The sequence below is a fragment of the Cetorhinus maximus genome, chromosome 23 (assembly GCF_964194155.1).
Source record: "Cetorhinus maximus chromosome 23, sCetMax3.hap1.1, whole genome shotgun sequence".
Classification (NCBI taxonomy): Eukaryota; Metazoa; Chordata; class Chondrichthyes; order Lamniformes; family Cetorhinidae; genus Cetorhinus; species Cetorhinus maximus.
The window spans coordinates 9,648,137-9,662,343 of NC_135901.1; the positions used below are offsets into that span (position 1 = coordinate 9,648,137).

The 14,207-nt window shown below is 45.9% G+C and overlaps 1 gene segment (V, D, J or C); it reads right to left on the reverse strand.

Annotated features, from left to right (window-relative positions):
- Positions 1 to 5,513: 5,513 nt before the first annotated feature.
- Positions 5,514 to 8,604, reverse strand: LOC144698182 (Ig heavy chain C region-like). The segment is given in 3 exon segments: positions 5,514 to 5,965; positions 7,208 to 7,519; positions 8,139 to 8,604. Coding segments are annotated over 3 exon segments (900 nt in total).
- Positions 8,605 to 14,207: the final 5,603 nt, after the last annotated feature.

Below are 14,207 nucleotides of genomic sequence, written 5' to 3' on the forward strand. Positions count from 1 at the left end.
CTGCTTCGCGGCTCAGTGCGCAAATGCCAAAAAGTCAAGGATGATTGAAATTTTCACTGAGCAACATGTAAACTGACAGTGGATTCACTCGGTGCGATGGTGTGTTCCAGTTCTATATGTGCAATCATAGAATCAATTTAAATTTGTTGTTTTGAACCCAATATTTCTAATGGGCTGGATGTTATGCACATGTTTGATCTAATTTATCCCATTTACAAAAATAAATATTCGAAAACTATTTGTGTGGGAGGTTACTAGATAACAGCAGGCCTGGAAATGGAGCAGAGAGAGGATCCCTGGAGTGATGTTCAGTCAGTTCAGGAGGATGGTATCAGAGGGAATGGAGCAGGGAGAGAGGATCCTTGGGGTGATCTTCAGTGAGTTCAGGAGGATGGTATCAGAATGAATGGAGAAGGGAGAGAGTATCCCTGGGGTGATGTTCAGTGAGTTCAGAAGAAAGGTATGAGAGAGAATGGAGCAGGGAGAAAGGATCCCTGGGGTGATGTTCCGTGAATTCAGTTGTTTGTTGCGCCTGGCAGGCCGCAGGGCCTGGGAATTTCCACGATTTGTGGTCCCTGGTGTTCCTAATAAGCCCCAAACTGTGGTAATAATTTGCAGGATTACTGCTCGATAATGTGTTTGTGTCAGATCAGCCCTAGTCTCTAGGAATCTTCCCATGGTTTGTGTTAACGGTTCAGTCTGCGGTATTTATGTATTTTTTGTTATTCATTTATGCGATGTGGGCGTGGCTGTCTGGGCCAGCATTTATTGCCCGTCCCTAATTGCATTGAGAAGGTGGATTGTGACTTCTCTGCCTTGTGAGTGTTTAATTGGACAAGGTGGAGAGAGTCCAGGCGAATGCTCTGGGCGCATGGGTTCAAATCCCAACATGGCAGCTGCTGGAATGTGAATTCAATTATTAAAACCTGGGATTGAAAACTAGCCTCAGTAATGGTGACCATGACAACTATCACCGATTGTCGTAAAAATCCATCTGCTGCACTAATGTCCTTTAGTGAAGGAAATCTGCCATCCTTACCCAGCCTGGTCGACATGTGATTCCAGGTCGACAGCAACCTGACTGACACTTAACTGCCCTCTGAAATGGCCTTGGAAGCCGGGCTGTTCTGGGAGGCCTTGCCAGCGACACCCACACCTCATGAAAGGGTAAAGAGATAAAAAAAAAACTTTTATTCCCTATCTAACCCCTGCTGCACCGACCCTGGGAGTGTTAGATGGGACACTTAAAGGAAACTTTCGTCCTCCATATACTGTCCTGTATGGGCCTCTGGTGAAGCAGATCCCTGCTGTTTACAATTACCTGACATGTGACTGTGACAGGCCTGAGTATGAGTGAAATCACCGAGGTTCCCCTCGCTGTGCAATCATCCTGGCTCTGAAGTTTGCCATATAAAGGTAGAGGTAAAGGTGTAGTAACACCGATGGGTCGCTGGATGGCGCAGTGACTCTTTCACTGAAGGACCTTGGGCTCTGAAGAAGAGTCATGAGGACTCGAAGCGTTAACTCTTTTTTTTTCTCCACAGATGCTGTTGGGCCTGCTGAGTTTTTCCAGCATTTTCTGTTTTTGATTCACATCCCAAACAGGAATGGTTCAAAAAAATCTGGGAAAGGGGAGGAAACAGTGTAATAGGGGAAATGGAGCGGTGTCGATGGGCCTGGGGGAAAGGAGTTCAGCAAAGTCAGTTCGTTTCACATTCATGATTTATTAACAATTTCGGAGAACATTTTACAGAAAAGTTTATTTTAAAGTCAACTGGACTGAATATGATGACTGAGTCACGCTGAGAACAGAACACGTTCGCTCTGAGCTGCCAACTGTATGTACAGCTGTAACAGGGACCAGAAAGAGAAAACAGGAGCTCAACATAAAGGGAAGGGAATAATTGTGAATGAGGAATGAGAAAAGCTACTTATTTACACATGGAATTTAAACTACTGGGGAATTATAAGCTACAATTACAACACAGCCATAATTATCTCGCACATTTCAAACAGAGAAGCGGAAATACCGTCCATGACTGTCTTAGTTACAAATTCGGAAACATGAACTGAAGGTATTTCATTTTTAGATTCACCGGGAGGACATATTTTAAATTCGTAATACAGAGATCTCAATAAACGGCTGAGGAAAATCTACGGTGTCCAACATTCAACTGGTCACTTGATCTGCAAAAGAGGATAAAATAATGAAGCAGATGTTTAGAATGTGGGACATTTATATTCGTGTTTTAATCAATGAAACATTGAGAGATTTTTCAAACCGCTTCTGTCAGTTTGAAGTGTGAGTGGATTGAATCTTCTGACGTTCACCAGAGTGACGGCAGTGCTGTAGAAAATGCTCAGGAAGAACAGGATGATGAATGTGGAAGCTGTTGTCCAGATGTTGCCGTTATCATCCTCAGAGTCTTCAATCCAGGGGCGATCTGTGGAATCTGCGAGGATATAACCGAGAAAATATAATTTGGTTACTTATTAATCTAGGATATCTTTTAAAAATATACTCTTTACTCTTTCCTAAGTTATTAATGTATTCTCTAATTTAATGTTCAATATATATCTACTGTTAAGCTCGTGAATTTCAGCAACCTATCTATGTAACTATCTCCACAGCTGTTCTTGCTTTACAATCCTCGTATAGTCCGAGTCTGAAAATATAGAAAATTATCTCCAATATCATTTTATTTTCGAACAATTTCGTACGATCTATTATTGGAGAATATTATGATGGATATCAAGAGAGATTCACTGAGCAACTTATTTGGAAACTGTGAACGTTGCTTTTTAAAATCTCGGATGTGAGTTCCATCTTGTTTGTCTATTTGTGATGGGAATGTTTGGTGCGTCATTAACTTAAATCAGATTCTCAGTAAGAACATTGTTTCAGTGTGCTTTTCGGATCATTATGTAATATGGACAATTGCCGGAGGATACGTCGGTTAAAAAAGTGCATTTGAATTAAACCTTCTTCAATAGCCTGGCGTTTGTGTCATGCTTTAGCTTTTATGTATGTGTGCATGAGTATATCGTGCCTTGCATCACTCTTTGTTTCTGTGTCCATATGTGTGTATGAGTATTGAGGTGTGTTCATTTGCCAATGAGTGCTGACTTGTGCATTTTTGTGTCTGCGTCTGCATGTATATTTTGTTTTTTTTGCCAATGTGTATGTATGAGTGTGTTATTGTGTGTGTTTATGTATTGATATCCATGTTTATTTATTACTATCTGTGTTAATGTGTGTTTATGCGTTCTTGTCTGCTAATATGTATTAATGTTTCTTTTTGTGTTCCACGTAAGTGTCAGCATATTAATGTCTGTGTCACAGCGTGTGTGTGTGAGAGAGAAAGAGAGAGTTTTTAATGTGTGCATTTGTGTGTTGATGGATATTTAAAACTATGTATCAATGTGTGTTTATGTTTTCAAACGTACTAACGTGTGTTTTTTGTGTTCTCGTGTGTATAAGCGTGTTTCATGTTTGTGTCTACATGTGTGCCTGTGAATGTGTTAGTCTGTTCCTCTATGTTTTTGTCTGTCTGGGTGTCGTCTGCTGATGTGTGTGCATGTGTTCATGTGTATCCATGTGCTTGTTTTAATGTGTATGATAATGTGTGTCTTTTTGTCTGTATTTCTGTCATTGTGAATGTGTGATAATGCATATTTGTGTCCTTGTATGAGTCTGCTTGTCTGGTTTTATCTGTTTGTGTGTGTGAGATTGTGTATATGTGTGTGAGTGTGTGTGTATGTGTGTGTGCACGTGTGTATTTGTGTGTGTGTGTGTGATTGTGTATATGTGTGTTCCTGTGCCTGCATTTGTGTGTGTATTTGTGTTTATGTGTGATTGTGTGTGCGTGTGTGTCTGTCTGTGCCTGTGTTTGTGTGTGTGCAAATGTATATTTGTCTATGTGTGTGTGTTTGTGTGTCTGCCCGTGTTTGTGTGTGTGTCTGTGCCTGTGTGTGTGTGTGTGCCTATGTATGTATGTGTGTGTGTCTGCCTGTACTGTGTGTGTTTGTGTCTGCGTGTCTGTGCCTATGTGTGTATGTATGTATGTTTGTGTGCGTCCATTTGTGTCCCGTGTGTGTATTTTTACTATTTTTCAGTGTTTCACCAGGTCCCAACGATCGAGTCTGGCCCTGATAGTGAAAATTTTGGTGAATATTTTCAATGTTCTGTATAAACGTGTTTTCTGTGAGGTGCAAGGTGATATCAGGTGAACGAATGCAAACAATCAACCATCTGCCTCATAAAATTCAGGGGCAGAACCGTGAACAACCCAGGGAGGATTTAATCATCAGTTTAGATTCGGATGATGGGAAATCAATCTTAGCATAAGATTAACAGGAACAAGAGTGTGAAAACTTCTTAAAATTATGTTGCATAAATATAGATTTTACAACATTTTTAGCATGATGGGACTTTAAAACCTGTGGCCAGTAAGCTAGAAGCCGACTTCTGCTGTTGGTAACTGGGTCCTGACAGTAGAGGCCCGTTCCCTTCCAGATTCTCTGCTCGGGGACTGAGAGTCCAGTGAGTTAATAGTTTTGCTCCGTCTGCTTGGCTAAGCTATTCCCCTTTCGGTTCTCTCTGCTGAGAAGGTGGAGACACACCGGGTTAACTAATGGCCTTCCTCGTCTTTCTGTTTAGCAAGTGGAGGTAAAATTGGCTAAAAATTTTCCTTTCAGTTTTCTCTGTTGGGGAAGCGGAGGTACAGGGGGTTAATAATTTCCCTTCCCCCTCTCTCTGTTGGGGAAGTGGAGGTGTAGCGGGTTAACGATTTCCCTTCCCCCTCTCTCTGTTAGTGAAGTGGGGGTACAGTGGGTTAACAATTTCCCTTCCCCCTCTCTCTGTTAGTGAAGTGGTGGTATAGTGGGTTAACAATTTCCATTCTGCCTCTCTCTGTCGGGGAAATGGGGGTACAGTGGGTTAACAATTTCCCTTCCCCCTCTCTCTGTTGGAGAAGTGGGGGTACAGTGGGTTAATAATTTCTCCTCCCCCTCTCTCTGTTGGGGAAGTGAGGGGGTGCAGTGGGTTAACAATTTCTCCTCCCCCTCTCTCTGTTGGGGAAGTGGGGGGTACAGTGGGTTAACAATTTTTCTTCCCCCTCTCTCTGATGGGGCATTGTTGGGACATGTTTCTGTGTGACCCTCACTTCAATTCCCAGTGGGTGCGATGCAGCAACTTAAAGCTGATATCCATTTTAAAGGATTGGACAATAAGAGAAGCAGCAACACCGAGATCTAAATGTGCTGAGTTTGTTTGCCGGAAATGGGAAATTGTCAGATTTCTCCTCAGTGGGAGGAGAGTTGGTGATGTTATTTTGCAGAATCCCGTTATGAATGAGCTTTACTCTGTCTCTAACCCAGGATGCATCTGAGCTGGGAGCACTGGGTGTACAAGACTTGGTTCTGAGCCCTGGAAATATCCGATTTTAACTAAACAGCTCTAACATTAGCAAAAGTAGAAAACAAAATTAATTAAGCGACTGTGCATTTAAATCACGATTGGAGAAAAGGACTTTATTATTTTTTTTATTGAAGTTTGAAATGTAACCGAGAGATTCTCATTGACATGAATTAACGGTGTCCATCAGTGCAAGGGAAATATTCACAAAACTCGGTTTACCACTGGATTTATCAACCGTTCTGTTGATGATCTTCAAGGGGATCGCTTCATGTCCCACCACACAGGAGTAAGAAGCGCCGCTGGCCCACTCCTCCGCTGCAATGGATAACAGGCTGTACATGAAGAAGGAGCTATTGCCGTTCTCCGCCACCACCCCGGTGTTCTTGTAGTTCCCGGGATTCACCGGCTTGTCATTGACGGTCCACTTGACGAAGATCTCTCGGGGTGAGAAACCTCTCACTAAGCAGCTGAGGGAGACGAATCTCTGAGCGGAGACATCTTCTGCCGAGGGCAGCAGGACAGACACGGACGGTTCTCGCAGAAAACCTGCATAAAAATTACAATAACTGTTAATAAACTGGACAATTTCAGAGCCAAAAAAAACGCTGCTTAGATGTGAGAGAAATGCGATTTGTATTGAATCTTAAAAGTTTCCATTTTCCAATTTGGGATCTATCTGGTTTTCCAGCTCGGAGCAGGGTTGGTTGTCTAAGAAATGGGGGTCTTCAAAAGCTGCTATTTTCTGGATAATAATGAACCTTTAAAGGGTTGCTAAATAGTATGGATTCTCTCTGGAAACAGGATTTCTAAACACTTTGACCTCTAAACAGTCTCAGTTCAGGCTGCCATGTTGACACTCCTGAATTGGGAGGCTGTAGTCTTGTGCACCCCCTCATCTATGCAAATGTTTAGAAAGGACCAGGATGTGAGCATCAGCATGATGTAAACTTAAAATCTGACCTCGAGCAGGGGGGCGAACAGGAAGTTGGGGATGTGGTAGCCACCCTGGCAGTTTGGGTATATGTCCTGTAACCTTTGGTGAGAAGAGTTTGCATTGGTAATTGACACTGGATAAGTTAATAGCCCCCAGAGAAAGGTTATATTAACAAGTGCTCAGGCAAAGGGCCTAGGTCCTGGTGGGGTCATATGCTGGTGAGGTGCCATGGTGAGGCTGCAGTGCCCGGTGGCAGCTGCCTTCCTCAAAACGGCCAAGGAGGAGGAGGAAGGTGAGATCAATTCACTTTGTGCCAACCATTTGTCCGCCGCCTGGGACCAGTAAACTGCTGTCAGCTGTCATCCGTCGTATACTTTTTCGGTCCAATGAATTCCTGCATCAGCCTAAACTGTTGTTTCCTAATAAACTTTTAAAAAATCTTAAATTTCCTGATGACCAGCTGACTGTCCTTTTCGGGATTTTGGCCCCCGAATCCAACATCTTACAGATACAATCCTTTTATCTGAGAACTTAAGGAGTTGGATTGGAAAGCTGCTTAAAGTTCACAGCACAGAAACAGGTCATTCGGTCCACCTGGTCTGTGCTGGTGTTTAAGCTCCACACCAAGCTCCTTCCACCTTTCTTCATCTAAATCCAATAGCACAGCCTTCAATTCATTGTTCCTACATTTACTTATCAATTTTCCCCTTAAAGTCTACAGGCCCAGAACGTTTAATTAGTGAAATTGCCAATCATATGAGACCATTAATACACTGGATTCTAAATGTTGACCCTAGCACTTAGCCTGGAAATAGACACAATGGCTCACTTATTGCTTCAATCTCACCGCTCACCTTGTTCCTTGTGGATGGAACTTCTTAAAGGAGTCGGCAGATCCTGATGGCTCACCACGCAGTAGAACTCAGCCCCACTCAGCCAGGCTTGTGTCGAGATGTTTACGTTGCTGACCACGCTGTCAGGATCCGCTCCCGGTTGGACGGCGATCTCTGATTTCAAAGGCTTCTTCTCTTGTGTCCAGGACACGAGGACTCCATAAGGAGCATTAGAAACGATGCAGGTTAATGTCACGGTCGCCTCCAGTAAGACCTGTTCTATTGGCGGTGGCAGTAGAGTAATTGTGGGGTCGTTGGGGCAGTGGGAATCATCTGTGAGACAGAAATGAAGATCAACCAAAGTTTCACATTCAGAATCAGGACAGCAGTATTCAGCCTTCACTCCCTGAAGGAGAATAAATCACCTTGGACATATCAACCTCTAACTATCGTCTTTAATCTTCTTTACACAATGGAAAACCAGCTTGGTCTGTGTAAATCGTTCTCATAACTTAAGTCCTTCAGCCCCGGTAACATTCTCATGAATCTATGTTGCCCCAGTCCCATTACAAATGTACCATTCCTGGGCCCTGGAATGCAGTACTGAAAGTCGTTTTATAAATAGGGTGGATGCACTTTCAAACACTCTATCCCGAAGCTGTTACCAGTGAAGGGTTCCAGACACCTTCTGCCTCTCCAAATATGATCAGCTGACTCATGGTAAAGCTAATGTCAAGTCCACCTCACTCACTCTGTGACGTCAATGCAGAGACGTGACGTGATAAAATCCTGAATGGTGAACAATCCGAATGCAGCCCTTACATCGGAATTAAACAATAACTACATGATAGTAAATTAGAAGTTGTTCCGTCTACGAACTCCAATAAATTCCTGATTTGATTAACATCGGAGAGCAGAATGATCTATTGCTCCCTCGGTTTGTATTTCTTACCCTCACACTTGGTGGCGTTTCGACTTTGGGTGACCCCTTGGTGAGTGACCTGACAGGTATAGACCGCGTCGGTGAACCATTCCCCAGCGGAGACATTCAGCCGACTGGTCGCCGAGAAGGTCCCCTTCACTTCAAAGGCGGGAGAGGTGACAATTCCTGACTCCATGGGTTGTCCATTCTTCAGCCACTTCACGGTCATTGACTTTGGACGGAAATCGACGATTGAGCAGACGGCGGTGGCAAATTTGTTGGTTGTGATTTCTTCCCGGGAACTCACGGTGAGGAGAACAGTTGGAAGTAAGCCAGGATCAGGGCCTTCAAAAAACACAGGTTAGCCATTTCTTGCAGAAGAAATTGATAACAGATACAATGAGTTCTTATATTTTAACAGGCTCTTTGCGGTCAATGGACACTAACCTGGAATTTCCAGGGATCAAAAGTATGCAGAGCACTATAAATGTATTATAACCAAGGCCCTATACAGGTCAATTACAGCCTTTCTGTTTCTCACAGGTTCCCCAACACTTACATAATATTGCAATGTTCTTGTCTGAGCCGCTGTATTGAACCTCACACTTGATTTTGCTGCATTCCCCCTCTGACTCGGTGATGGTTAACTGGCTGCTCAGGGTGAAGGTTCCCTTCTGGTTTCTCACTGACGGGTAAGTCTTAAATCCAGTGGTGATCTGCTGCCCATCTTTCTTCCAGGTCAGTTTGGTGATTTCTGGGGAATAGTCCATCGCCAAACAGCCGTAGGTGACGGAGCCGTCGGTGTTGTGTTGCTGACAGGAGGAGACCAGGCTGTAGAGAGTGGGCGAAGACGGTGTCGCTGGGAAAGAATGGCCGATTGAACAAGTTAGACTCTGTGATTTGTGATCATTAAGTAACCAAACAACTCAAAATTTGACTATAACTATAAACATATCCTGATATATTCCAACTAAAACCCACATCCACATTTGATCATTTACTATTTCCATCATTTGGTGATCCTCATCTGTCGGTTCCCTCTTTAGAAACCCACACCTCTTTTTCCGCCTCTATCCCATGACTAAAATAGAACATTTTGATGTCATCTGAATGACGTACCTTTCAGTGGATTAAAATGGAAGAGCAGAGGATTTCCCCCATTATTTCGCCACCATTTATTTCTCAATCAACAGCACTTGGTGATAGAGAAATTGTCTCGTCATTCATATCATTGCAGTTTGGAAATTGGCTCTGTTCAAATTGGCTGATGCCCCCTCCCCTCTCCACGTCCCCCCAAAACAAAGAATAGCAACGACCCTTCGAAAGTACCTTTGTAATGGTACCTATATAATGACCATAGAACTCTAAACTGAATACCAGTTACAGTTAGTACGACATTTTCCAATCGTATGTACATGTGAACATGCGGATCAGTAGCAGGAGTAGGTCATTCTGCCTCTTGAGCCTCCTCCACCATTCACTCCGATCATAGCTGATTGATTGTGGCGTTAATTCCACATTCCCGCCTACTCTCCGCTAACCTTTGACTCCCTTGTCAATAAAGAATCTCTCTACCTCTGCCTTGAAATATTAATGACTCCTCCTCCATTGCGCTCTGGGGAACAGAGTTCCAAAGTTTCACGACCCTTTGAGAGAAAAATAAAATCCCCTCATTTCCGTCTGAAATGATAGACCTCTTATTATTAAACTGTGTTCCCTATCGTTAGTCTCTCTCACAAGGGGTAACATCCTTTCAGCATTCACCCTGTCAATTTCCCTCAGGATCTTATACGTTTCAATAAAATTAGCTCTCATTCTTCTAAACTCTAATGGATACAGGCCCAGCCAATCCAAATTCCCTCATAAGATAACAGACAACACCTCTCAGTATCATTTAAATGAACATTCTCTGAACAGTTTCTAATGCTTTTATATCCTTTCTGAAATGAGACCAAATCTGGACACAGTAATTCAGATGAGGCCTCATCGACGCCCTGTTACACTGTAGCAAAACATCTTTACTTTTATATTCTATTCCCCTTGTAATAAATGACAAGATTCCCTTTGCCTTCCTCATCGCTTGCTGTTCCTGTATTGTATTTTTTTGTGATTCATACACCAAGGGATCCATATCCCTCTGCACCTCTGGGTTCTGCAATCTCTCTCCCTTTCAATAATATGCTGCTTTTCTATTCTTCCTGCCAAAGTGGACAAGTTTATATTTTCCCACATTATATGGCATCTGTCATTTTTCTGCCCACTCACTTAACCTATCTATATCCCTTTGCTGGGCCTTAATCCCCTCTTCAGCACTTATTTTCCTATCTATCTTTGTGTTATCAGCAAAGTTAGCAAATTCATTCAGTCCTTTCATTCAAGTCATTGATATAAATTGTAAATAGTTGACGCCACAGCATTGATCCCTGTGGCACTCCACTTGTCACATCTTGCCAACCTAGAATAACCAATTTATCCCGACTCTCTGTTTCCTGTTAGCTAACTAAACTTCCACCCATGCTGAAATGTTACTGTCGACATCATTCTTTTGTGAGGTAACCTTTGATGTGCCACTTTGTCAAATGCCTTCTAGAAGCCCAAATACAGCACACCCACAGGTTCTCCTTTATTCATGTTCCTTGTTACTTCCTCGAAGGGCCTCAAATAGATCAGCCAAACATGATTTCCCTTTCACAAAACCATGATGGATCTACATAATTGCATTTGGATTTTCTAAGTGATCCGTGAGAGGCTCCTTAATAATAGATTCCAGCATTTTCGCTCTGACAGATGTTAAGCTAACTGGCCTATAGTCTCTTGCTTTCCCTTTCCCTCCTTTATTTAATATAAAAGCCTCATTCCCTATTTTCCAATCTGACGGGACTTTCCAGAATCTATGGAAGTTTGGAAAATTAGAACAAATGCCTCTTCTATTTTAGTAACCACTGTGTTAAAACCAAAATATTTGTCCAACTTCTCTACCCATTTCCTTATTTTCCTTTATTACAGGTTTATCCAATCCGTGTCTGGATTGTGGCCCCCGAAGCCCCTCTTTCTGGCCCTCGGAGCCGTTGTTCGAAATGCTGGTAAGGCGGGTAAGTGGAGTTGAAGGTACCTGTAAGGAGCGGCTCCTCCAATCACAGGCCAGTCTTCTACCCCGTTAGCTGCTTATAGGCTGACTAGTGGGCCTATCAGCAGTAAAAGTGGGAGACAAAAAGATTGTGATTGGAGGGGCAGTGAACACCCACTGGAGAAAGGTGCAGGGAGCCGGGGGGAAGCGCACAGAGACATTGTCTCCCTTCTCTCCTAGGCACTTAACGCCTTTCCCCGGGAATAGAAAGGGTTTCAGGAGGGGGAGAGACAATGAGGGAGAGAGAGAGGGAGAGATAGAGAGAGTGGGGCCCAGGGCGAATGGGGCCTCGGCTCGCAACTGCTTTAGCGCGGCTCTCACCACTACAGCCCACCTCTCTGACCTTGCACCACCCCCCCACCACCGCCTCTTTGCCCTTCCCCTCCGCCGCCTCTCTGCCCTTTCCCCCTTCCGCCTCTCTGCCCTTTCCCCCTCCCGCCTCTCTGCCCTTTCCCCCTCCCGCCTCTCTGCCCTTTCCCCCTCCCGCCTCTCTGCCCTTTCCCCCCCAACGCCACCTCGTTGCCTTTTTCCCCCTCCCGCCTCTCTGCCCTTTCCCCCTCCCGCCTCTCTGCCCTTTTCCCCTACCCGCCTCTCTTCCCTTTCCCCCTCCCGCCTCTCTGCCCTTTCCCCCTCCCGCCTCTCTGCCCTTTTCCCACTCCCGCCTCTCTGTCCTTTTCCCACTCCCGCCTCTCTGTCCTTTCCGCCTCCCGCCTCTCTGCCCTTTTCCCACTCCCCCCTCTCTGCCCTTTCCCTCTCCAGCCTCTCTGCCCTTTCCCTCTCCAGCCTCTCTATCCTTTCCCCCTCCCGCCTCTCTGCCCTTTCCCCCTCCCGCCTCTCTGCCCTTTCCCCCTCCCGCCTCTCTGCCCTTTTCCCTCTCCCGCCTCTCTGCCCTTTTCCCACTCCCCCCTCTCTGCCCTTTCCCCCTCCCGCCTCTCTGCCCTTTCCCCCTCCCGCCTCTCTGCCCTTTCTCCCCCAGCTCTCTGTTCTTACTCCACGGGTGGCTGCGCTTTCGCCCGGCCCTCTGACCTTTTCCCCTGGCTCTCTGCCCGTTCCCCAGTTCGCTGACCTTTCCCACTGCTCGCTGACCTTTGCCCCATTTCTATGCCCTTCCCCCCCAAACCCCAGGCTCTCTGCCCTTTCCCCCGCCTCCTTGCCCTTTCCCCCAGGCTCTCTCCGCTTCCACCGATGCTCAGCACTCCATTCGGCCATGCTCCACTTTCTGGCGCTGCTAGGCCTCAGGTCTCGCTTCCAGGTCTCTCTTCCCCGCAGCTCCCGCCCTCCCACACACCGATTTAGGAAAAGTGATCGAGTGAGTGAGCGTGTGCATGATTGACAAAGTGAGGGTGGCTGAGTGACAGACTGAGGGTGAGTGGCTGAGTGAATGAGGGTGAGTGGGTGAGTGAAGTAGTGAATGAGGGTGGGTGGTGAGTGAGCGTGGGCAGGTGTCTGAATGTGGGTGAGTGAGGATGGATGAGTGAGTGAGGGTGGGTGATTGAATGAGGGTAGATGAGAGTGTGAGTGAGGGTTGGTGGGTATGTGAGGGTGGGTATGTGAGTGAGGGTGAGTGGGTGTGTGAGGGTGGATAGATGAGTTATTTAGTGTGAGTGAATGTAGATGAGTGAGGATGGGTGGGTGAGTGAGTTTGAGGAGCAGTGAGGGTGGATGAGTAAGGATGGGCGAGTGAGGGTGAGTGAGTGTGTAATTGGTGGTGAGTGAATGAGGGTGAGTGAGTACCCCCGAGTGAGGGTGAGTGAGGGTGGGTGAGTGAGGGTCAGTGAGTGTGGGTGGGTGAGTGAGGGTAGGTGAGTGAGGGTGGGTGAGTGAGTTTGAATGAGGCTGGGTGGGTAAGGGTGAGTGAGAGCGAGTGTGTGAGTGAGAGTGAGCGAGAGAGGGTGAGTGAGTGAGGGTAAGTGAGTGAGGGTGAGTGAGTAATTGATGGTGAGTGAATGAGGGTGAGTGAGTGGGGGTGAGTGAGTGAGGGTGAGGGTGCGTGAGTGAGTGATGGGTGAGTGAGGGTAAGTGAGGGTGAGTGAGTGAAGGTTAATGAGTAATTGATGGTGAGTGAATGAGGGTGAGTGAAGGTGAGTGAGTGAAGGTGAGTGAGTGAGGGTGAGTGAGTGAGGGTGGGTGAGTGAGGGTGGGTGAGCGAGGGAGTGAGGGTGAGTGAGTGAGGGTAAGTGAGTGAGGGTGAGAGAGTGAGGGCGAGTGAGTGAGGGCGAGTGAGTGAGGGTGGGTGAGTGAGGGTGGGTGAGCGAGGTTTGGGTGAGCGAGGGTCTGAGGGTGTGAGTGAGTGGTGGTGAGTGAGGGTGAGTGATTGTGGGTAGTGAGGGTGCCCAGGTGCTGCAGGCTCATCAAGGCGATGTTTCTCCGGATGATTTTCCGCTCCGGCTCAGCTTTCCGTTGCCTGTTGTCCACAGCTGAGCTGGGGACTCCTCCATTCGGCTCCACCACCTCCACCTCCCCCTCTTCCTCTCCATCGATCCTGTCCTGATTCTCCATATTGATCAGCTTTCAGTAACACCGGCTGTGTAAAGCCAGGCAGCAGTGTAGATCGCTGGCCAGCTGCTTTAATACCGATGCCTTTCTTTGAGAAAGCCATGTCAGTGCGAGAATAGGCAGACTGAGGGGGCTGGAGGGGAAGGTTACAGCAAAACCAGGATTGGCCGTGCAGGCATCTTGCACCAAGTGTGCACCAGTATTGGGGATCCAGGCGGCCGTGGTCTCCACCACATCCCTCCCCTTTCCTTGTTCCTTTGTGTTTGGTTCAACACTTGGAAATTCTCCACATATATAGTGATGTCACCTGTGTAATTTCATTTTACACAACAGGTCTTCAGAAATGGAACAATATACATGCATGCAGCTTCACGGATTTTCATTTTGCAATTAGTATTTTCAGCCCACTTCTCTGTGTGAGAATGTGTGTGTGTGTGTGCGTGAGAAAGAGAAAGAGAGAGAGAGTGTAAATGTAT